The 21384-nt window shown below is 37.0% G+C and overlaps 1 protein-coding gene across 1 annotated transcript; it reads right to left on the reverse strand.

Moving 5' to 3' along the window:
• Nucleotides 1-3271: 3271 nt before the first annotated feature.
• Nucleotides 3272-7993, reverse strand: LOC131168425 (serine/threonine-protein kinase D6PK-like). Its single transcript, XM_058127827.1, has 3 exons — nucleotides 7615-7993; nucleotides 5899-7090; nucleotides 3272-4359 (listed from the first exon to the last, which is right to left on the reverse strand). Exons 2-3 carry the CDS (start codon nucleotides 7068-7070, stop codon nucleotides 3486-3488), a joined length of 2046 nt encoding a protein of 681 aa, XP_057983810.1. The 5' UTR covers nucleotides 7071-7090; nucleotides 7615-7993; the 3' UTR covers nucleotides 3272-3485.
• Nucleotides 7994-21384: the final 13391 nt, after the last annotated feature.

The raw sequence follows: 21384 nt of genomic DNA on the forward strand, positions 1-21384 counted from the left end.
CTTTATTTTTTTCTCTTTCTCTTTTTATGTAAAATCTTTGGTTAGGCTAATTTGGAAATACAGAATTATACTCAAATTTATTGTAAGAGTTACATAAATTCATATTTAAGGTTGGAATTGGAAATATTTCTCAGAATAGTGTGGGGCGGATGGCGCGTGGACTCAAGATGGGATTGGACGTGCGCGTAAAGGACAGGTTTTCTTCTGTCAGAGCGAGTATTGAAAAATTATTTGGGCATGGATCTGACCATTGAGCGTTTAGTAAGGTGGCCAGATACACGCACGTGATTGGCCGTCAACAAATCAACGCCCACTCGCTCGTTGGACCAAGCTCCAAACTTATGGGCACGCGCATGATGTTACGTGTACGCAACGCATGAAAGGCCCGTTTGCTTTTGAAAGCGTAAGAGAGTGCCTTCGAATGGAGTTATTTAACCGGACACGAAAAAGTAGGTGAAAAAAAAAAAATATTTGAAAAGTGAGAGAACCGATTTGCTCCTGACGTGCGACACGTGGCTGCACCCCATATGTTTGTTCCTTACTAACTCCCCGCACATACATAGTTAATTCTAGCCAAAACTGACTTTTCAAAAGTCGATTTTTGCATACACTTCCCAAACCATGCATGTAACTCGTGTTTGCTTACTCCATCCCGTTTAGCTACTCGCGCGCCCCATCTTCCCCCACCTAGTCTCTTCTATTTATTCTCCTTTCATCTCCCACTTCCCACTCAATCTTTCTCGTTCTTTCATTTCATTATTCTTCATTTCTCCTCCAATCTCTCTCACCACCCTAAATTTGTTGAAGATTTAATCTTAGAGTTTCTCTCTTTCAAGGGTCAATAATGACGTTGTCAGCGACGGTTAAACTAATTTTAAGTTTTTACTTTTTTTGTACATTAATTTTGTTTGATATTGAGGTATTAATATAAATATTTGAGATAATTATTTATGTATATGAAAAAAGATTTGTTCCATATTATCGTGACTTGCTCAAAATATTGATTAATGTGATGTAATTTTTTTTTTTTTTTTTAATGTTGCAGATAAACTCTTACTTTGAAAATTTAGAATGGCGTGAAGTTCATTAACTAACAAAGTTACGGTCTTATTATACGTTGATGGTGAGATTAGGATTGAGTATAGCACAAGGCCAATAAAGGCAAATCGAGTTAGGAGGATAAAGTTAGAACGTTTTAAACGAAAAATATATGAAGGATTAAATATTGATCAAAATGAGTATACGTTAGAATTGACATCGAGATATCTACAACAAGAGGGTGGTGGAAATTTTTTATATATCGATGTCCCAATAAAAGATAATGTAGATATCCTAATTGCGTTAGACTTGTACAGTTCTTATTTGGATGTGTATATAGTTGAAATTTTTTTTAAACGCATCCTCAAAGCAAGAATATGGGTGGAGCTCCAACTGCGCAGGAGGAAAAGGAATAGAAAATAGAAAGCATTTCACTTTTTTTTTTTTACATTTGGTTGTTAAAAAAAATGAAAAAGAAAATAAAAAATATGAACAATATTTTAATTTTATACATCCTTAACATTAGGTTTTTCTTTATTTTAAATCATATTAGAATAATTTTTTATTTTAAATGGTATTTGATATTGAGAGAAAATATATTGAAAAATAAATTTCTTTCTTATTTTCTTTTCCATTTCCCAAGCAAAATCCTTACTCCAAACTGATCCTGAGAAGGAAAATATAAGGAAAAATGAATCTCCCCTTTATTTTCATTTTCTTTTGCTAAGCAAAATTCTTAATCCGAATAGACCCTCAACAATTATGAGCGAAATAACACCTCTGAAAAACCTTTGACACATCTCTTCTTGACACATTGTATTTTATCTACCAAATCAAAATCAATTATAGATATGGGCTTCACCAGACCTGTTGTGGCCCAATACTTTGGTGGGCTCCCAATAAAATGGAGGCCCACGGAAAGAGGCCCAATAATACTTTTCATGGGCCTCTCTAAATTGTTAATTCGACCTTTTAGGAGTACAGCAAAAAATATCTCTCATCAGACATCAAAGCCTGAGTGCAATGAGCTGTTTAGCTTTAAACAGCTAACAAACATAAGCCTTATATAGACTCACCAGATTTCACTAAAATAATTAAATAACATGGAAAAAAAAATTCACTTCTAAATTAACTTGAGAAATCAAATAAATATTTGAAACACAATAATATTAAAGCAATTTAAATGACCTTCAAAATCTAATTTTTTTTCAATTAAAAACAATAACAATCACTAACTTAATAATGAAAGAGAAAAGAAGAAAAGAAAAGAAAAGAAAAGAAAAGAGAGAAAGAAAAAGGTTTGACATGCCTTTTTAAAATAAATAAATAAACTAAGCAAATAATACTCCACTGGCTTCCAAGGGCATGTTCCTAATAAATTAGACTGCATTTGCTAGCATGAAATTTGCATTGAGATTTGTATGAATCTAAACAAAATACAATATGTTAAGTTGTCTAGCCGGGCAGCTCAAGTGGTAAGGGAGAACTTGGGACTTTGTGGTGACCTCAACGTCATAAGTTTGATTCTCCACTTGTGAATTATCTAGCGAATTACTAGAAGTACCAATGGGTTTGGTGTCGCATCACGAGGATCCAAAAGGGCTCGTCGATGATTGGAGTTTCCATGTTAATTAAAAAAAAATTATATCAAGTTTCTTCTAAATCTGTATTCAAAATTCAAACCTCAAAATCCATACTACCAATCACAACCATAGATTTTAAAAAAGTGCTACTTGGATCACTAGATCAGACATCTCTTGATGAAAAATATCCAAAAGATATATAGCCATAGAGAATAATATTTTCCGTCTAACGAGTACAACCCAACCCAGATACAAAAACAAAACAAATCATAAAAGTGCATAAACACAATAATTATAATTGTAAAGTACTATGTTTTCATGATCCCATAAATTGGTGAAAAAATTTGTATAGTCGACTCCGCCTCATGAGACTTAAGGTTTGGTTTTGTTGTTTGTTATTATGAACGATAAACAATATGGTGTCTTAAACTTTTTTTTTTTTTCTAACTTCTTTTTAAAAAATTTTAAGACAAACACTTGTACCTTCCTTTTTTATTTTTTAAAAATTTTCAACATATCACTTCTTTACAATTTTTTTCAAAAAACCAAGTATCAGGGATACTCCACATATCATGTCACTGCCCCTCCCAAATAAGGATAATACTATCATCAAAATTTTCTTTCAACATTATTTGAGAAGCCCAAAGGTGTGATAGAACAGAAAGATCAGCAACTTCATTTTCATTTAATGGCAGTTTGCATATACCTGGCACTTCTTATCATGCCCAGACAACAGAAGTTGCACGCACTTAACAAAGGATATACACATTTGTATCCCCTTTGAATTATGAAGAAACCATAGAAGCACAATACAGATTAGGCGAAAAGAACTGGTTTGCTGAAATGAAATGAAAATTACAAAGATCAAAAGAAATCCATCTCGAAATAATTACCTGACGGCTTCAAATCAACACCAGGCAACTTCCCAGTTGTTGGTGCATTTGGTGCATCAGTTACTACAGGAATATCCATCGTGACTGGTCTTGGAACCTCCGGTGGATTTGTACACCGAATAAGAGCCCAATTCACACTCTGGAAAAAGGGATGCTGTTTAACTTCAGTGGCACCGCGGCGATATGCAAGACGATGCTGTGGTTCTTTGACGAGTAAACCTCTGATCAAGTCCCTCGCAGCAAAGCTGACTGTAGGTGAATCTGGAAATCTAAGGGGCTGCCCCACCACATTAAACAGAGTAGCCCGGTTCCCTGCTCCCCAGAAAGGAGTTTTCCCAAATAAAAGTTCATAGAGAAAGATCCCAAATGTCCACCAATCTACAGCACTTCCATGACCCTCACCCTTAATGATTTCGGGTGCCAAGTACTCATGGGTACCCACAAAGGACATGGATCGAGCACTCGTTGGCTCGGCAATGAGCTCTGGGAGGGGGCTCACTTGATTATATATTTCATACTTTGGTTTGGCTTTCTTTTCCTTCTTCGACTTGCTTGAAAAAAACCGTGGTGAAAAGCATGCAGGCTGGATGCAAGCTGACTGGATTACACAATTTGGCTCAATGCAGGCAGGCTGAACACAGTATCCTGAATTCTTTGATTGCAGGCTTGAATTCGATGATTTAACAAGAGTTGGACAGACAGCACACCTTAGGGAGAGGTCAAAATCCGAAAGCATGATATGCCCATCTTCCCTCACTAAAACATTCTCCGGTTTAAGGTCTCTGTAAATAATCCCTAGCATGTGTAAATACTCCAAAGCAAGGAGAACTTCAGCCACATAAAACCTGCACAATTAAAGTGAAGGTTAGCGGGATGAATTATAGCTACTGCTGCCTTTCGAACCTGAATATTCTCTCGCATATCAAAATTTACTGGGTGATGCATCCAAACTCTAATTTGGCTGTGGCTCTTTACATAAAACATGAGCATAAATGCGACCACATATTTACTTTCTAGTGCCACCTTTCATCAACTCCAAGTATATTTATATATATATGCATTTGGTGTTTAATTATTGGCCTTGTGGTTGTGATGTAGAATTACAGAATCAGCCTCATCTATAAAGCAATATCTACCAAATTACAATCCAAAACCGATGTTTATATACAAAGGCACTAAATAAATAACCATTTTTTCAAGTTTTCCTAAATCCAAGCTGTCCTCTAAAAGATCCATTAACCATTTATCTAATGGGCCAAAGTGGACAATACGTCACCAAAGAAAGTTAAGAGTATTACATTTGGTATCAAAGGCATTCTAAGGAGTACTCTCGTGTGAGTGGATCCTACACAGAGGTGTGGGCCACTCTGGCAAGGGTGCCAAGTCAGACTAGGGAACCTGTCACAATCTCACACACGGTATTTTCTGGGGAGATCGAGATCTTGGCCATATTAGGACGATTTAGTCTTCAATAGGGTGCCTTTTATGGGGCAAAACTTGTGAGGCACAATAGGCAAGGGCTAGGCAGACAATACCTCAACGGGGTTCATGAATACCGTAGCAGTATCATATGGTATACGATACTGGAGTTCTTTTTTCTTTTCGCATTGAATGTATGTATGACTATATGGATGATATCTACCATATTTTGCTACAGATACATAAAAATGAAGAGAAAAGCCAGCAAATGCCCACACCTTCTGGAAAGCTGCTCCATGTGTGATACCATAAAGGAGAGAAAGTAAATGAAATAGATGGAAGAAGTGTAGATATGAAAGAACTTCAATGGAGAAGAAAGACTCAGAAAAATATCAGACAATGCAAGCTAGATAACATGAAATTTATTAATGCTATTGATCGCTGTCAATAAGGATAATTGTTTCAAAGGAGTCATGAGATCACAGGATCTATTGAAGCAAAAGTTACAGGTGTATGTCAATGTGAAAGGAATTCTTAATATATCAAACCAAAAAAAATCTGCATTTGTGGGGCTGGAATATTTTATGGATCTATATAAAAATGGATATGAAAATGTCACGAAGGTAGTGCAAGACCTTAATATTTAATGACTCACTTAACACAAAGAATAAAACTGAGCAAATAACAGAACATCATACTGGTTCAGTTGCTACTTTATTGTTTCTCTAATTCTCTGAGGCTTTTATTCATAAATTACTACACCACAAATGCACATATCTAGTCCAAAGGAAAGTCCACGAGACTACCACAAACCTCTCAGACAGAGAACAGCAAATTCTTTCAGCTAATAGCTACATCAACAGTTGTTGGTGTCCCCCAAATATCAACACCAGTATTTAATTTATTTTTCAATTTTTTGCCTTCAGAATCAGGACAAAGGAGGACGGGGTGAAAGAGTTGCTAACCTCGCAGCATGCTCTGGGAAAACTTTCCCAGGTTGTCGTTGCCTGAGATTATGCAAATCTCCACCAGGACAGAACTCCATCACCAAGCAAGAGATCTTCTCTGTCTCGAAGTGTGTATACAAAGTGGGCAGAAACGGATGATCCAGAGACTGCAGAATTTCTCTTTCGGTCTGAGCCCTCAGAAGCTTCTTCCGACTTGCTAGAGCAGCTTTGTTCATAACCTTCATAGCAAAATAAGTTTTCGTGCCAATTAACTCAGACAGGTACACATTGCCTATATCTCCACATCCCAATTTCCTCAGCTGCCTGAAGTGGTTCAACCCCAACTCCCCGTGCCGAGATCTGACAACTTGAATTGCTTCCCATCTTATGTCATTTGCTTTGTGGGGCTTGTACAAGGCACTGCTAAAACTACTGGAGCTGCTCTCATCGCTAATGTCGCTTCCGGTGCTGCCTCTATAGATACTTGTCTTCCTGCTCTCAACAAAATCACAAGAGTTGCTGACTTTGGCACTTCCACCAGACTTCTCAATACTGCTAGCACATTCACTAACTTCGGTATTGGTGAAACTTTGTTTGGCTTCTGTGTAATGTGTGGCAGAGTAGAGACTGTTTTGAGGACTTGGACAAAATCCGACTGCGGATTGACATGTTAACTGGTTATTCAATTGCCCAACACCTACTTTGTACGGCTCTAAAAGCAAATCTTCCGATTCCACCAAGCCACTTGAACTACTACTCTCATAATCATCAGGTGGATGCTTGAGGTGAGACTTTCTATCCATTGTTAGAACTGTCTTGTGGCAAGAAATTTCCACTGTTTTATCAAGAACATCATTTGGACCCACAACTTCTAATTTGTCCTTATTTGCTCTGGAAGATTGTTTTGCTGAACAGGGTGGTTCTTCATGTTGTACATGATCATATGCTGTTCTGGGGGATTGTTTTCGATCAACTCCAGATCCTGCCGGAGAACGAATAGTCCTCAGGCTGTTAGCGAAAGGAGTTGTACTGGAAGCAGAAGAAGCTACTTCAGTTTTAGATGGCTTGGGAGATGGAGGCCGAGAGGGGCGAGGGGTCCCTGAGGTGGAAGAAGGCTTGCATCCTATTGGAGAAGCCGGTGAATTGTGTGGCTTTGATAAAGACTTAACTCCATCAACGACCGACTCCATCAAGAAATTTGGCACCAGGACTGTCACACCACAACCCAATTGAGACTATTCAACCTACTATCTTTTCAAAAGAATAAATGATAAAGAAAACGTGTAGATGAATGAACACTGCTAAGCAAGCATTAAAGTCATAAATTTTAAAGACCTACTTTCCAAATTGTACCAAAATGTAATTCAAAGATTCTGAAGATACCCACAATGGAGACCATTGAGAAAAATTTACCAAAGGAAACCAGAAAGATTTTGGAGAATGACATTTTTTGCTGACCCAAAATCAAGATATGAACGCCAATTCTCAATCAAACAAAAAATTAACAATAATGACGAAAATCTACAATCTCCAAACCACACAAATGAACCCTTTTCAAACGTGACAACTCAGTACAACAAGTATGAACATAAGACCCAGAAGTTTTCACGAAAATTACGCTGCTTTCTCAATCCAAAGCCGCCATCAACAAGATCCCAGAGAAACCCACAAAGAAAAGAAGCAAGAAAAGAAAGAACTTAAGACGTACAGAAAGAAAAGAGGGAGGAAGATAACCTGATCAGAGAAAAAAAGAAATGAAAATGCAGACTAAGCCATCTCTCATGACTGGTGAAGAAGCGAAGATGAGAGTCTTCTGCGCAGCGCTCTGAGAAAGCGAACCAACTTTTGGGGCGTCTCTGTTCTCCCAAGCTTTTCAGATCGGACCAAAACGAGACAGAAAGATCAAAGATAAATTTCGATGTGATTTATTCACGAAATTTCCGTCGTTTAATGGAAAATTTTAATTATGATAGAACAAAACTAAGTTCACAAGCAAAGCAAAGCAATGCAATGCAATGCGAAGCAGAGCAGAGCAGAGCAAAAAGAGCCGTCTTTATCTTCGGATGTTTCCCCAAGAAATGCTCTTCCTCAAGTTCTACTCTACTTTGTTCTTGTTTCCGTATTAATTCATTTAATAAACTATCAATAATCAATGTTAATTAATAATTAATTCGTGATTAATGATTAAGTTTACCAGGCTAATTGTGTAATTTGACTCAGAGTTAAGCCACTCGGACCTTCCACTTTTGATCCATGGGGCCCTCCATGCAGCTGCCACAGTTTCTGAAAGGCCAAACCTGTCTGAATTTATCAAAAACCAGAAGTGCCCAAATTAGTAATGCGTTCCATTATTAATTATGGCTACACAAAATAGTCTTACTAGTGTAGACTACACAGTGAGAGATATTTTAACTATATTATTTTCAATTAAGAGTTTTAAAATCGACTTTATGAAATTTGTTCAATAAAAAAATAATAAACAAATATTTAGGCATTTATCATTCAAAAAAAAATACATAATTATTTTTCTTTTATTTTTTTTTCAGAGGCTTAGGGTTTGATAAAGCCTAAATTTCATGACTAACGATATTTTTGATTTTTTTTTTTTTTTTAAAATTGTGTTGTAGCAGGGAGCTAAGACCTTTAATTCACGAGATTATATAAAATTTTAAATAAATATTTAAATTTGAATATATTATTTATAATCGCAAAAAGTGCACAAAATTTAATAGTATGTCAAAAGTTGCGTAGTTACGGACAATTAATAATAAAATATTAATATTCAAATGATTGATCTAATTCCTAAATTACTTTTGAAGTTTCTTGTGAACTTAGATTAAGAAAAATACAAGCTTATTAGCTATTTATAGAAGTTACAAAAATTGTAGTGACTTTGAAGAGGTGTCGTTAAAAGGAAATTATTTTAATTTGAGAAAATTACTTGTCGTGCTATTAAAAAAAAAAAAAAAGGACTAAATTTGAGGAGGGAGATTAATTTAAGTCTTGAAAATTTTTTATGCCTATGTTATGGATTTTGTAATTCTTTTCTAATCAAAAGTTAATAAAGATGAGTCTCTCACGTGTAATGAAAAATTTTATATTGTAATTAAAAAATCAAATTTTCGACCGTGCAATATAATGTTTAAAATTGGATACTTTGGAAAGAAAATATGCATAATATACACAAGTCTAAGTGATATTAATAAATATATATTATTTATTAAATAGATAATTGAATGCCAACAATTAAAATTTCATTTCTATACTAAATAATAAATAAACAGAGTTCGTTTATTCGAAACGTCTTGTAATCATCAATCAATTATGCGCCTTAATATAACTATACGGAGTAAGCGCAATAGCTTGTTCCAATACTCAGCGGCTTGATTGAACCAAGCCTCCGCAGTTTCAGAATCTCCTTATCCAATGACATGTTCCGCATTCATGAACACAATTAATATGCTTTAGCTCTAAATAATATGTGTGTTCTTTTACTCAAGCATATTTATTCGTGTGTACGTGTGCATATACATTTATATATTTATAGAGATATGCAAATATGCATATACAATAAAAAAAATATTTTAATAATAGTTAATAGATCGATACGACTATTAGTTCATAAAAAAAAAAAATGTGCACAAATATAGGTGCATCTAGGTTACCACTAATACTCACTAATGAATGGAGTGCTTGTGACCAAATACAATTGTAAGAACCTGAAACAAGAAAAAGAAAAGAAAAAAGAGAAAGAAAAAGAAAAGAAAGGAAACAGTTTGGGACAGGACCAAACTGTCGACAGTTTGAGGAACCTCATAAAAAACCGTTGACGATTTTAGCAGGGCAACGGTTTGGTAAGACTGAACCATCGACGGTTTCAGAAATATCAGGAAAATCGTCGACGATTTCAACAACTGAAAGTTTTTATATAAGAATACGGAAATTAGTTTGGTAAGTGATCAAAACGTCGACGATTTCAGGAAAATCGTCGACGGTTTCCCTCGGGTTGAGCTTACTTAAATGAGAAGTAAACTTAATTTTTCATAAACTCTCATATTTCTCTCTTTCTCTCATTAGGGTTTTGGAGTCTCTCTCTCTTCTCACCCTCTCACATGTCTCTCTCTCTCCTAAGCTCACCCGGAGTCCTCTCTCGCTCTCTAATTGTCTCTCTCTCCTCCCGGCTAATCGGTCCTCGCTCCTCGGCTAGTTGAGAAGCTAGGGTTTTGTTCTCCAAAGTTATAGGAATTTTTTCTGGAACAGGTAAAAGGATTAGATTATGTCAGTTATTTTTGAAATTTGAACTGATTAAACTGAAGAATACGGATACAAGATACTATGTATGATTTTCAGGTTGAATCGGGCGCATGAAAATGAGGGTTTTGGTATTATACACGTATTTGGGGAAACTAAAGTGAGTAGGGTAATCATCTCCTTTTTCCTATAAATCATATATTTTGAGTTAAATTAAACCCTAGAGATGATCCTACATTTATTTTCAGTAAAATATACTTTCCTCGAGCAGTTTATTATATTATGATATATCACTCAAATCATCTAGCATGAGTATGTTTATAGTTATTGCATACTTAAACTAGATGGCTTTTTTTATGAAATGACCAGTTTCTATACAGAATAATGAAAGGACGGTTTCTATACCGAGTTATGATATAAAAGATGTATGTTGAGTTATGATATGACGGTTGTATGCCGAGTTATGATATGACTATTGTATGCCGAGTTATGATATGACGACTTTATGCCGAGATACAATATGACAAATTTTATATGGAATTGTGAACATGACAGGTTTTATACGGATTTTTGAAAATGAGTTCATGTAACTGTTTTTACTATGTAAATTATATATATGGTTTATAAACCCCGAGGGACTAGATCTTATGGAAGCTCAGTAGCGCACTTAGTGGAAGTATTAGGGTAGCCACACGGTAGTGGACGTGTAGGCCATAGATAGTCGATTTGGCATGCGAAGAGTTGTGGACCGCCCCTGGAGTTCGGATCAGGCTGCGGTAGGCAAATCATACTTTAGAGCATGTTATGTTCACCTAGTAGTGGTCGGTCGGCTAGATTGATAGGTCCAGTCTTCAGACCGCACAACCCAATCATGGGGGTTATTCATGATGTTATATGATGACCCAATAAGGAAGGTTCTCTATCCATATATGTTATTTATTAAAAAAAAAAAAAAAAGGGCTATAATGAGCCAATAATATGTTATCAAGGAAAATGTATGTACTTACAATTATATAGGTGTGAGTACTGTTGTCAAATGCCATTTCACCTACAGTTAAATATATGAATGTTTTATGATCACACTAAAACTCATGTTAGCCACACACTGATGATAATCTAATCCGTATTAATGAGAAGTGTCTCACCCTAATATCCATCTCATATTTCAGGTCCTACAAGGAATCGAGCCTAGCGTGCTACGGGGCTGGGATTAGAATTTGTAGTTATCATAAGTGTTGTGAGACACTAGTTATCATGTTTTTGTTTATTTTGGGATGTAATATATAACATGGAAATACATATGTGTCACTAGGATGGTTTAGAACTCTGGTAATATGGTTAAGGTTTATTTATTTTCTGTTGCATGTTTAAATTTAGTTTATGGATAGGGACACCCAGGACCCCACCTGTTTGGGTTCAAGTCATTATAATTATGGTATCAGAGATATTTAGATATATGTATAGGAAATAGCACTCTGAGTCCCACTGAGTTCTGGGCGCTACAGTTGTGGTATCAGAGCACCAAATTGATAAGTCTTGTAGACTTTGACAGATGATCTTACTAGAGTATAGGTTTGAGAAAGGATGAGGATAAGAATGAGTAGATTAGGATATTGGTAGGTTATTTTGAGTTTTGTCTCGTAGCATGGAAGTAGAAATCTCTTGACGGTCTTCTATGTTTTTCCTGGAATGATGGTTTCAGAAAAGCCATGGTAAATCCATTGACGATTTTTGTTTTTGGGTGGGTGAGACTGGAACTTGAAGAATTAGAATTGGAATGTTAAGTTGGTTGTATATGTCATAATTTCTGTTGTGGTTAGAGGCCGGTACTCTGAAATGACTAAACGTATACAAGAAAAGGGATTAGTGGACTTTTATGGGGCCAAATCATCGACAATTTTCTGTGTTGTTCACAAATCGTCGACGATTTTCATCAAAATAGGCTCTCAAGATCTTAGGTTTTCTGTTGACGATTTCAGAGGTCTCAATGAAACCATCAACGGTTTTGTGTCTGAACAGTGTGAATGAACTTTAAGATTGAGAACTTGGACTTAAAGTGGTTTTAGTTAAATAATTGTACCAGTCACGTTAAGATATTGAAATTCTAAATTCATTTTTGTCCTATCTTCAGGATGGATCCAAAGGATAACAATGTGAGTGTCGGAGGAAGTAGCAACGAGGGGGTTGCCAACAGGAACAACATTGATTTTGCATTAGTGCTTTGTGGTTTTGCGCAGCAGTTCATGGCCGAAATCATGCAGAGTTCTAGGGGGCAAAACTGTCCCACCACTGACCTGGGTTGTACCATTGAACAGTTTACCCGCATGAATCCTCCAACCTTTGTGAAAGGAGCCAACCCCAATCATAACAAAGAATTGGGTTTAGGAGATCGAGGAGACATTGACAATACTGCATAGCACTAATGAGCATAAGATCCTTTACGCCATATTTAAAATGACAGGAGAGGCCAAGCGTTGGTGGATAGCTGTGAAGCTTCTAGAGGAACAAAGACCAGCACCCGCAACTTTGGCATGAAACTATTTCAAAGAAATTTTATTTGATCGTTACTTCCGTGCCTCCACCAGAGATGCTAGGGCGGAGGAGTTTACGAACTTGACCCAAGGGCACCAGACTGTTCAGCGGTATGCAACCAAGTTCATTGAGTTGTCTCACTTCACCCCATATATAGTTTCAGATGAGTCCAAGAAGGTGTGGAGGTTCGATAAGGGCTTGGGACAAGGGATTTACGAGCAGCTAGTGACATTTTAGGTGCAGGACTTCTCGAAATTGGTGAATAAAGCCATTGTAGTAGAGAAAATTCTGTAGAGAAGTGCGGAGATTCTGAATCAAATAAAGAGGCCCATGGCTTCTAGTTTTTGTGTAGGTGCGAGTCAGGGTCTAGGGAGGAGGCATGGTAATAGTAGAGCCCAGGTACAGGAGATGGGAAATCAGGCATTTTAGGGTAGCCCATCATACCCTACTTGTCCTAGATGTAATAAAAGGCATCCAAGGGAATGTCGGAGTGGATCACGTACCTGTTTTCGGTGCGGTAGACCCGGTCACATTGCATGAGATTGTCATGGGCCATCGAACAATGGACCCCCACCTAATCAATACCGGGGAGGTAGACACCCCGAGGCAACTACCAGAGGAACACCACCTAGGCGCGAGTTTATTCTCTCACTCCAGGAGATGCAGAAAATGCGAGATACGTGGTGATAGGTAATATCTGATTGTTTTCAAATAAAGCTATTGTGTTAATTGATTCCGGAGCAACACACTCTTTCATATCTCTGGGGTATATCAAATTGTGTGGGGTAGAAACTTAGTTATTAGACACCAAATTATCTGTAATCACATCGACAAGCACAGTAGTGGTATGTAGAAAGGTGATTAGAAATTATCCAGTGAGTATTTAGGGAAGAATACTACCTGCTAGCTTAATAGTGTTTGACATGCATGGATTCGATTTCATTTTGGTAGTGGACTAGATAGCCTCCAATTATGCTAGTAAAAACTGTCACAAGAAAGAAGTAGTGTTCAGACCTCTTGGGAGCAGGAGTATAAGTTTCTCGGTTCGTGCGTGCGCTATTCAGGAAAAGAGGTTACTCCTGGAGGGATGTCAGGGGTACCTAGCATGTGTGAAAGAAGCACCAATGAAAGAACTAGAGCTGGAGGATATTCCAATAGTAAGGGAGTTCTCAGATGTTTTTTCAGAGGACTTACCCGGGTTGCCTCCCAATCGTGAAGTGGAGTTTGTCATTGACTTATTCCCAGGGACGACACCAATCTCTAACGCTCCCTACAGAATGACTCCAGTAGAATTGAAAAAGTTGAAGGAACAGTTACAAGAGTTACTAGATAAAAGATTCATCAGACCCAGTGTGTCACCCTGGGGAGTACCAATGTTGTTCGTGAAAAATAAAGATGGGTCGATGAGGATGTGTATCGACTATCGGGAAATAAATAAATTGACGACCAAGAACAAGTACTCGCTACCTCATATTGATGATCTGTTTGACCAACTTCAAGGAACACAGGTCTTCTCTAAGATCGATCTCCGATCCGAGTATCATCAGGTGAAAGTAAAATCAGAGAATGTTCCAAAGACTGCTTTCCGAACCAGGTATGACCACTATAAGTTCTTAGTTATGCCATTCAGACTAACTAATGCTCTTGTTGCATTCATGGATCTAATGAACAAGGTCTTCCATAAGTATCTGGATCAGTTTGTGGTGGTATTCAATGATGACATTTTAGTTTATTCAAGGAGTACCGAGGAGCATGAGACTCATTTGAGGCTGGTACTTCGGGCACTTAGAGAAAGGAAACTTTATGCTAAATTCAAGAAATGTGAATTCTGGTTAGGACAAGTTGTATTTTTGGGACATGTGATATCTAGGGGGTTGGTATTTCAGTGGACTTGAGTAAGATAGAGGTGGTGATGGATTGGCCAAGAACGAAGAATGTTCACGAGGTTAGGAGTTTCTTGGGTCTGGCATGGTATTATCGCTGGTTCGTGGAAGGATTTTCCAAACTATCAGGTTCTCTAACATGGTTACAAGAAAGAATGTGAAGTATGAGTGGACTGACGATTGTGAGCAGAGTTTTCAAGAATTGAAACAATGACTCGTCACTGCTCCAATTCTGACCATTCCATCAGGAGATGGTGGTTTCTTGATTTGCAGTGATGCGTCTCAAAAGGGGCTTGAGCGTGTTTTAATGCAACAGGGAAAGGTCATCGCATATGTTTCTCGTCAACTCAAGGAATACAAGAAGAACTATCCTACGCATGATATGGAATTGGCGGCAGTAGTGTAGTGAAAGATGCAAGATCTTTACAGACCATAAAAGTCTTAAATACTTCTTCATGCAAAAGAAACTGGATATGAGACAAAGGAGATGGCTAGAGCTAATAAAGGACTATGATTGTACCATTAGTTACCACCTAGGGAAAGCTAATGTGGTAGTTGATGCGTTGAGTCGAAGTCAGTGAGTGCATTAGTATCAGCAGTAGTAACTCAACATTAAATCAGGATGGATCTAGAAAGATTTAGTATGAAAATAGTGGAGGGAAACCACCTGGTGTTCATTACTTGTCTTGTAGTCCAACCGACCTTGTTGGAGAGGATTAAGGCCACTCAGATGAAAGATGTAGAGTTAGTGAAGATTGTGGATAAAGTATAAAGTGGACTAAGAGCAGATTTTGACATCTCATACGATGGGGTTTTGAGGTTTTAAATCAGGTTATGTATACCCGATGATGTTGAGATTAAAAGAACCATTCTAGAAGAGGCACATCGCTCTCTTTATATAGTGCATCCAGAAAGCACCAAGATGTACCAGTATTTACGAGAATCTTTCTGGTGGAACAATATGAAGAGAGAAATTGCTTGATTCATAGAGCAGTGCCTGACATGTTAGCAAGTGAAAGTTGAGCATCAGAGACCAGCGGGACCATTACAACCACTTCACATTCCTGAGTGGAAGTGGGAGCACATTTCCATGGACTTCGTCACGGGGTTACCATTGGCACTTCATAGGCAAAACGCCATCTAGGTAGTTGTTGACCGACTGACAAAGACTGTTCATTTTTGTTCCGATTAAAGTTAACTACTCCATGAATAAACTGACAGGGTTGTATGTTCAAGAGATAGTTAGACTACACGGCGTACTTATGTCCATCATTTCAGACCAGGACCCATGGTTCACCTCCTAGTTTTGGAAGAGTTTGAAAAAAATTTTGGGATCTTAACTGACCTTTAGCATAGTGTTTCACCTGCAGACTGATGGAAAATCAGAGAGAACGATTCAGATATTGAAAGATATGTTGCAGGCTTGTGTGCTGGATTTTGGAGGTAGTTGGATTCAGTATCTGCCACTAGTTGAGTTCACTTACAACAATAGTTATTAGGCCAATATTGAGATGACACTATATTAAGCATTATATGGTCGAAGGTGTCAATCTCCATTGTATTGGGATAAGGTTGGTAGACGGCAAATTTTGGGGTCAGAAATTATTTAGCAGACTTCTAAGAAGGTCAAACTCATCAGGGACAGCTCAGAGTCGATAGAAGAGTTATACTGATATTTGCCGATGAGAGCTAGAGTTTGAGGTAGGAGATAAGATATTTCTAAGGATTGCTCCTATAGATACCCGAAGAATTATGACAATTAAATAATAAAAGAAATGAGAGAAAAAGAATTTTAAAAAGGGGGTTCAGCAGGTCTTGTCGACGAGTGTAGAGTGCTCGTCGATGAGAAGGCCTCTTGGGCTCGTCGACGGGGACGCGTGTCTTGTCGACGAGAAATTACCGAGAGGATTATTTTCAAGACCTAAAACTCATCGACGAGGAGTAAGTATTCATCGAAGAACTCTCTTCATGGACTTGTCAATGAGATGACGTGTCTCATCGATGAATCTGAATTTTATAAATATGCCAACTTCGGATTTTCTGCGAGAAATCTTCAAGAAAACCCTCCCTCTCTCTCTTCTACGTATCTCTCACCTTCTCTCTTCGATTCCAGCTTCATTCTTTGCCAGTTCGATGATCAGAAGTTGCCACGCTACTACTGGGAAGATTTTCTTCAAGTCTGCTGGAGTAGTTCGTTGGTTAGGCCAACTTGGGTACCATCCCAAAATCTAGGTAAGTTAGTTATTTTAGGCTTTATAAGCTATTTGGTGTTATTGGACTAGGGAAAATGCTTTAGATAGTATTATACTGAAGTTTGGTTAGAAAAAATGCAATTTCTGGGTGTTGAGTTGGGGAACATACGGGTGTAAATTTGGAGTATTTTGTGGGCTTCACAGTAAGTTAGGTAAGGGGATAAATTAAGTCAGTATTTTTAAATTATTATTAAGAATTAAATAACATTTATTTTAGGAAAATATGTATGATATAGAACTATGTTGGGAAATACTGCTGTTGGACGAGGAAATTATTTAAGCACGGTTTACAAGGAAATATGATTTCATAATTAATTATAAGTTAATAAGGTTATGGACATCTGTGTGGCATAAGTACAGTATTTTCATGAAAATTTTGCTATCTTGAAATATTATGAGTTTTCCTAGATAAGTGTGTTATAATAGTTTTCAGTAAAATCTTAAAAACAGTACAAGAACTATGGTTTTAAAAGTATGTTGAAAAGTATAAGAAATTATGTTTATTATGGTATGAAATAAGCAAACGTAAATGCCGTGAATATTATGTTATGAATTATGTCGGCGTAAATGTCGTGATTTTTATGTTATGAGTTATGTCGACTTAAATGTCGTGATTTTATGTTATGAATTATTCTGACATTGATGCTATGATACGTATGATATGAAATAAATTATGAAATATGTTTACGTCAGATATTACTCCGAATTACGAAACAGTTATGTTTAAATATGAAATGTGTTATATGTTATCAAAACTCGGATAACTTAGTTCAGTTTTATGAAGCACGATACCGTAACTATATGTTTATGATTATAAATATGTTAGTGCTACCACACATATTATGTAGAGTGTGGGAGATGACAGTCAATACGGCTTTATGGGAGTTTCGTAGTTCCCTTGGTAGACCAGCACTGGTGGAATGGGTCCATCGTACTTACAGACTTATGTTTAACTTAGCATGGTCGGCCATCCATTGGTAGGTCCCGCCTTCGGGCCGCACTACCCTATCATGTGGGGGGTAAGACATGACAACAACTAACTAACTATCTATCCTAGGTAGTAAGTTACGAATGATATGGTTATATATGATGATTTCTCAGAATAGAAATTTAGTACGATACAGTATGTTATGATAAACCATGTTTTTATGCAATATGATACAACTATTTTACCAATTATGAATTATGTACTATTTATATGTATACCACGAAAAATACTCATGTTGTCACACACTAATATTAATTTGTCTCCCTTACTGAGAGATGTCTCACCCCAACATTACAAACTTTTCAGGAGATCCAAGTAGGAGGGCGAACAGAGCCCCACGCCAGTAGAAGTGGTTTGCGTTACCCTGACCATAGGGTAAGTGGATGGCTAGGGTCAGATGAATTTTTGGGTGGAGACCCTAGGAGTACTTTTCAGTCTTTTTGGCGGATGAATGTATGTATATGTATATGACATATTTAATAGAACTCTGGTATGGTTTCTGATATTTATGGCATGTATATGATTTTATTTTTTCTTCTACTCAAGTATCAGAGTTTTATGACAAATATATCTCAGGTACCCATGGGTCTAGGTTGACTATGACCATGACAGTTTAGCTAGCTATTATGTATGTTATTATGTGGAATATATATATATATATATATATATATATATATATATATATATGGGGTAAATTAGGCAAGTCGTTACAGCTCCAATGAAGGGAGTTATGAGATTTGGAAAGAAGAGTAAGCTAAGCCCTATGTATATTGGACCATTCAAGATACTGGAGAGGGTTGGTCCGATTGCTTACAGGATAGCGTTACCTCCGGCATTGTCTAGGATCCATGATGCATTTCACGTGTCTATATTGAAAAAGTACATCCCAGATCCTTTGCATGTGATAAGCTACGAGTCCTTGGAAGTCAAAGACACATAAATGATGAAGTGCCAGTTCAAATTCTAGACCTTAAGGAACAGGAACTATGTACTAAGAAAATTTCGTTGGTGAAAATACTTTGGCGTAATCACGCAGTTAAGGAAACTTTCATGGGAATTAGAGGGGGAAATACAACAGAGGTACCCACAGTTGTTCAACAAGGCCCAACGCTAGTCAGGTAAGGGTGACAGTTCAGGTAAGTGTTTGGTTTTTGAATATGATACTTGTTTAGAGTAGGTTTGTTTAGTTTAAAATTGTCTATTTCTGGTTTTAGGTTAAAAAGGGTTTTTGGGAGAGTTTTTTTTTTGCTACTTGTAATCTCCCAGAAGCTTATATGTAATCACGGTATTCCTCCACCATAAGTGAGGGTGATTAATAAACTTGGGACGGAGCCACTATGTGGGTGGTTGTCGGCTCTTCCTAGAGTTGAGTAATGGTTTCAAATTCCTGAAGTGGTATAAGTATTAATTAGTAATTTCGAGGATGAAATTTTTATAAGTAGGGGAGGATGTAGGAACCCGAACCAAGAAAAAGAAAAGAAAAAGAAAAGAAAGGAAATGGTTTGGGACAGGACCAAACTGTTGATGGTTTGAGGAATCTCAGGAAAAATCGTTGATGATTTCAGTAGGGCAACGGTTAGGTAAAACCAAACCGTCGACGATTTCAGAAACCTTAGGAAAACCGTTGATGGTTTAAACAACTGAGAGTTTTTATATAAGAACATGGGGAAAATTAGTTTGGTAAGTGACCGAACCATTGACGGTTTCCCCTGAGCTAAGCTTACTTAAGTGAGAAGTAAACTTAATTTTTCATAAACTCTCATATATATCTCTTTCTCTCTTTAGGGTTTTGGAGTCTCTCTCTCTTCTCTCACCCTCTTACGTGTCTCTCTCTCTCTCTCTCCTAAGCTCACATGGAGTTCTCTCTCACTCTCAAATTGTCTCTCTCTCCTCCCGGCTAATCGGTCCTCACTCCTTGGCCAATTGAAAAGCTAGGGTTTTGTTCTCCAAAGTTGTAGGCAGTTTTTCAAGAATAGATAAGAGGATTAGATAATGGTAGTTATTTTTGAAATGTAAACTGATTAAACTGAAGTATATGGATACAGGATACTATGTATGATTTTCTGGTTGAATCACGCATACAAAAATGAGGGTTTTGGTATTATATACGTATTTGGGGAAAACTAAAGTGAGTAGGGTAATCATCTCATTTTTCCTATAAATCATATATGCTGATTTAAATTAAACCCTAGAGATGATCCTACCTTTATTTTCAGCAAAATATACTTTCCCTAGGCGGTTTTTTATATTACGATATATCACTCAAATCATTTGGCATAAGTACGTTTATAGTTATTGCATACTTAAACTAGATGGTTTTTATGATATGACCAGTTTCTATACAGAATTATGAAAGGATGGTTTCTATACTGAGTTATGATATGACGACTATATGTCGAGTTATGATATGACAACTGTATGCCGAGTTATGATATGACGGCTTTATGCCGAGATACGATATGACAGGTTTTATATGGAATTGTGAACATGACAGGTTTTATATGGATTTGTGAAAATGAGTTCATGTTAATGTTTTTACTATGTAAATTATATATATGACTTATGAACCCCGAGGGACTAGATCTTATGGAAGCTCGGTACCACAACTAGTGGAAGTATTAGTGTAGCCACGTAGTAGTGGACATGTGGGCCATAGACAGTCAATTTGGCCTGCGAAGAGTTGTGGACCGCCCTTGGAGTCTGGACCAGTCTGCGGTAGGCAAATCATACTTCAAAGCATGTTATGTTGACCTAGCAGCGATCGGTCGGCCAGATCGCTAGGTCCAGTCTTCAAACCGCATAACTCGATCATGGGGGTTATTCATGATGTTATATGATGACCCAATAAAGAAGGTTCTCTATCCATTTATGTTATTTATGAAAAATGGGCTATAATGAGCCAATAGTATGTTATCAAGGAAAATTTATGTATTTTCAGTTATATAGGTGTGAGTACAGTTTTCAAATGCCATTTCACCTACAGTTAAATATATGAATGTTTTATGGTCACACTAGAATTCATGTTAGCCACACACTAATGATAATATAATCCGTCTTACTAAGAAGTGTCTCACCCCCAATATTCATCTCATATTTCAAGTCCTACAGGGAATCAAGCCTAGCGTGCTACGGGGTTGGGATTAGAATTTGTAGTTATTGTAAGTGTTGTGAGACACTAGTTATCATGTTTTTGTTTATTTTGGGATGTAATATATATAACATGGAAATAATATGTGTAACTGGATTGGTTTAGAACACTGGTAATGTGGTTGAGGTTTATTTATCTTCCGCTGCATGTTTAAATTTAGTTTATGGACAGGGACACCCGGGACCCCCCCTATTTGGGTTTGGGTCATTATAATTATGGTATGAGAGATATTTAGATATATGTATAGGAAGTAGCACTCCGGGCCTCACCGGATTTGGAGCGCTACAACATTAGTTCATACTCTCCAATGTAACTAAAGGTGGAGAGTTGACAAACTTAATTTGGGGTAAAGCTTATGCCTTCAATGACATGTTGAGCATTTTCTTGAGATTCTAAGAAAATAAAGTGAAAAGATTTTTTTAATCTAATAGATTTTTAGAAATTTTAAAC

The sequence above is a fragment of the Malania oleifera genome, chromosome 11 (genome assembly GCF_029873635.1).
Source record: "Malania oleifera isolate guangnan ecotype guangnan chromosome 11, ASM2987363v1, whole genome shotgun sequence".
Classification (NCBI taxonomy): domain Eukaryota; kingdom Viridiplantae; phylum Streptophyta; class Magnoliopsida; order Santalales; family Ximeniaceae; genus Malania; species Malania oleifera.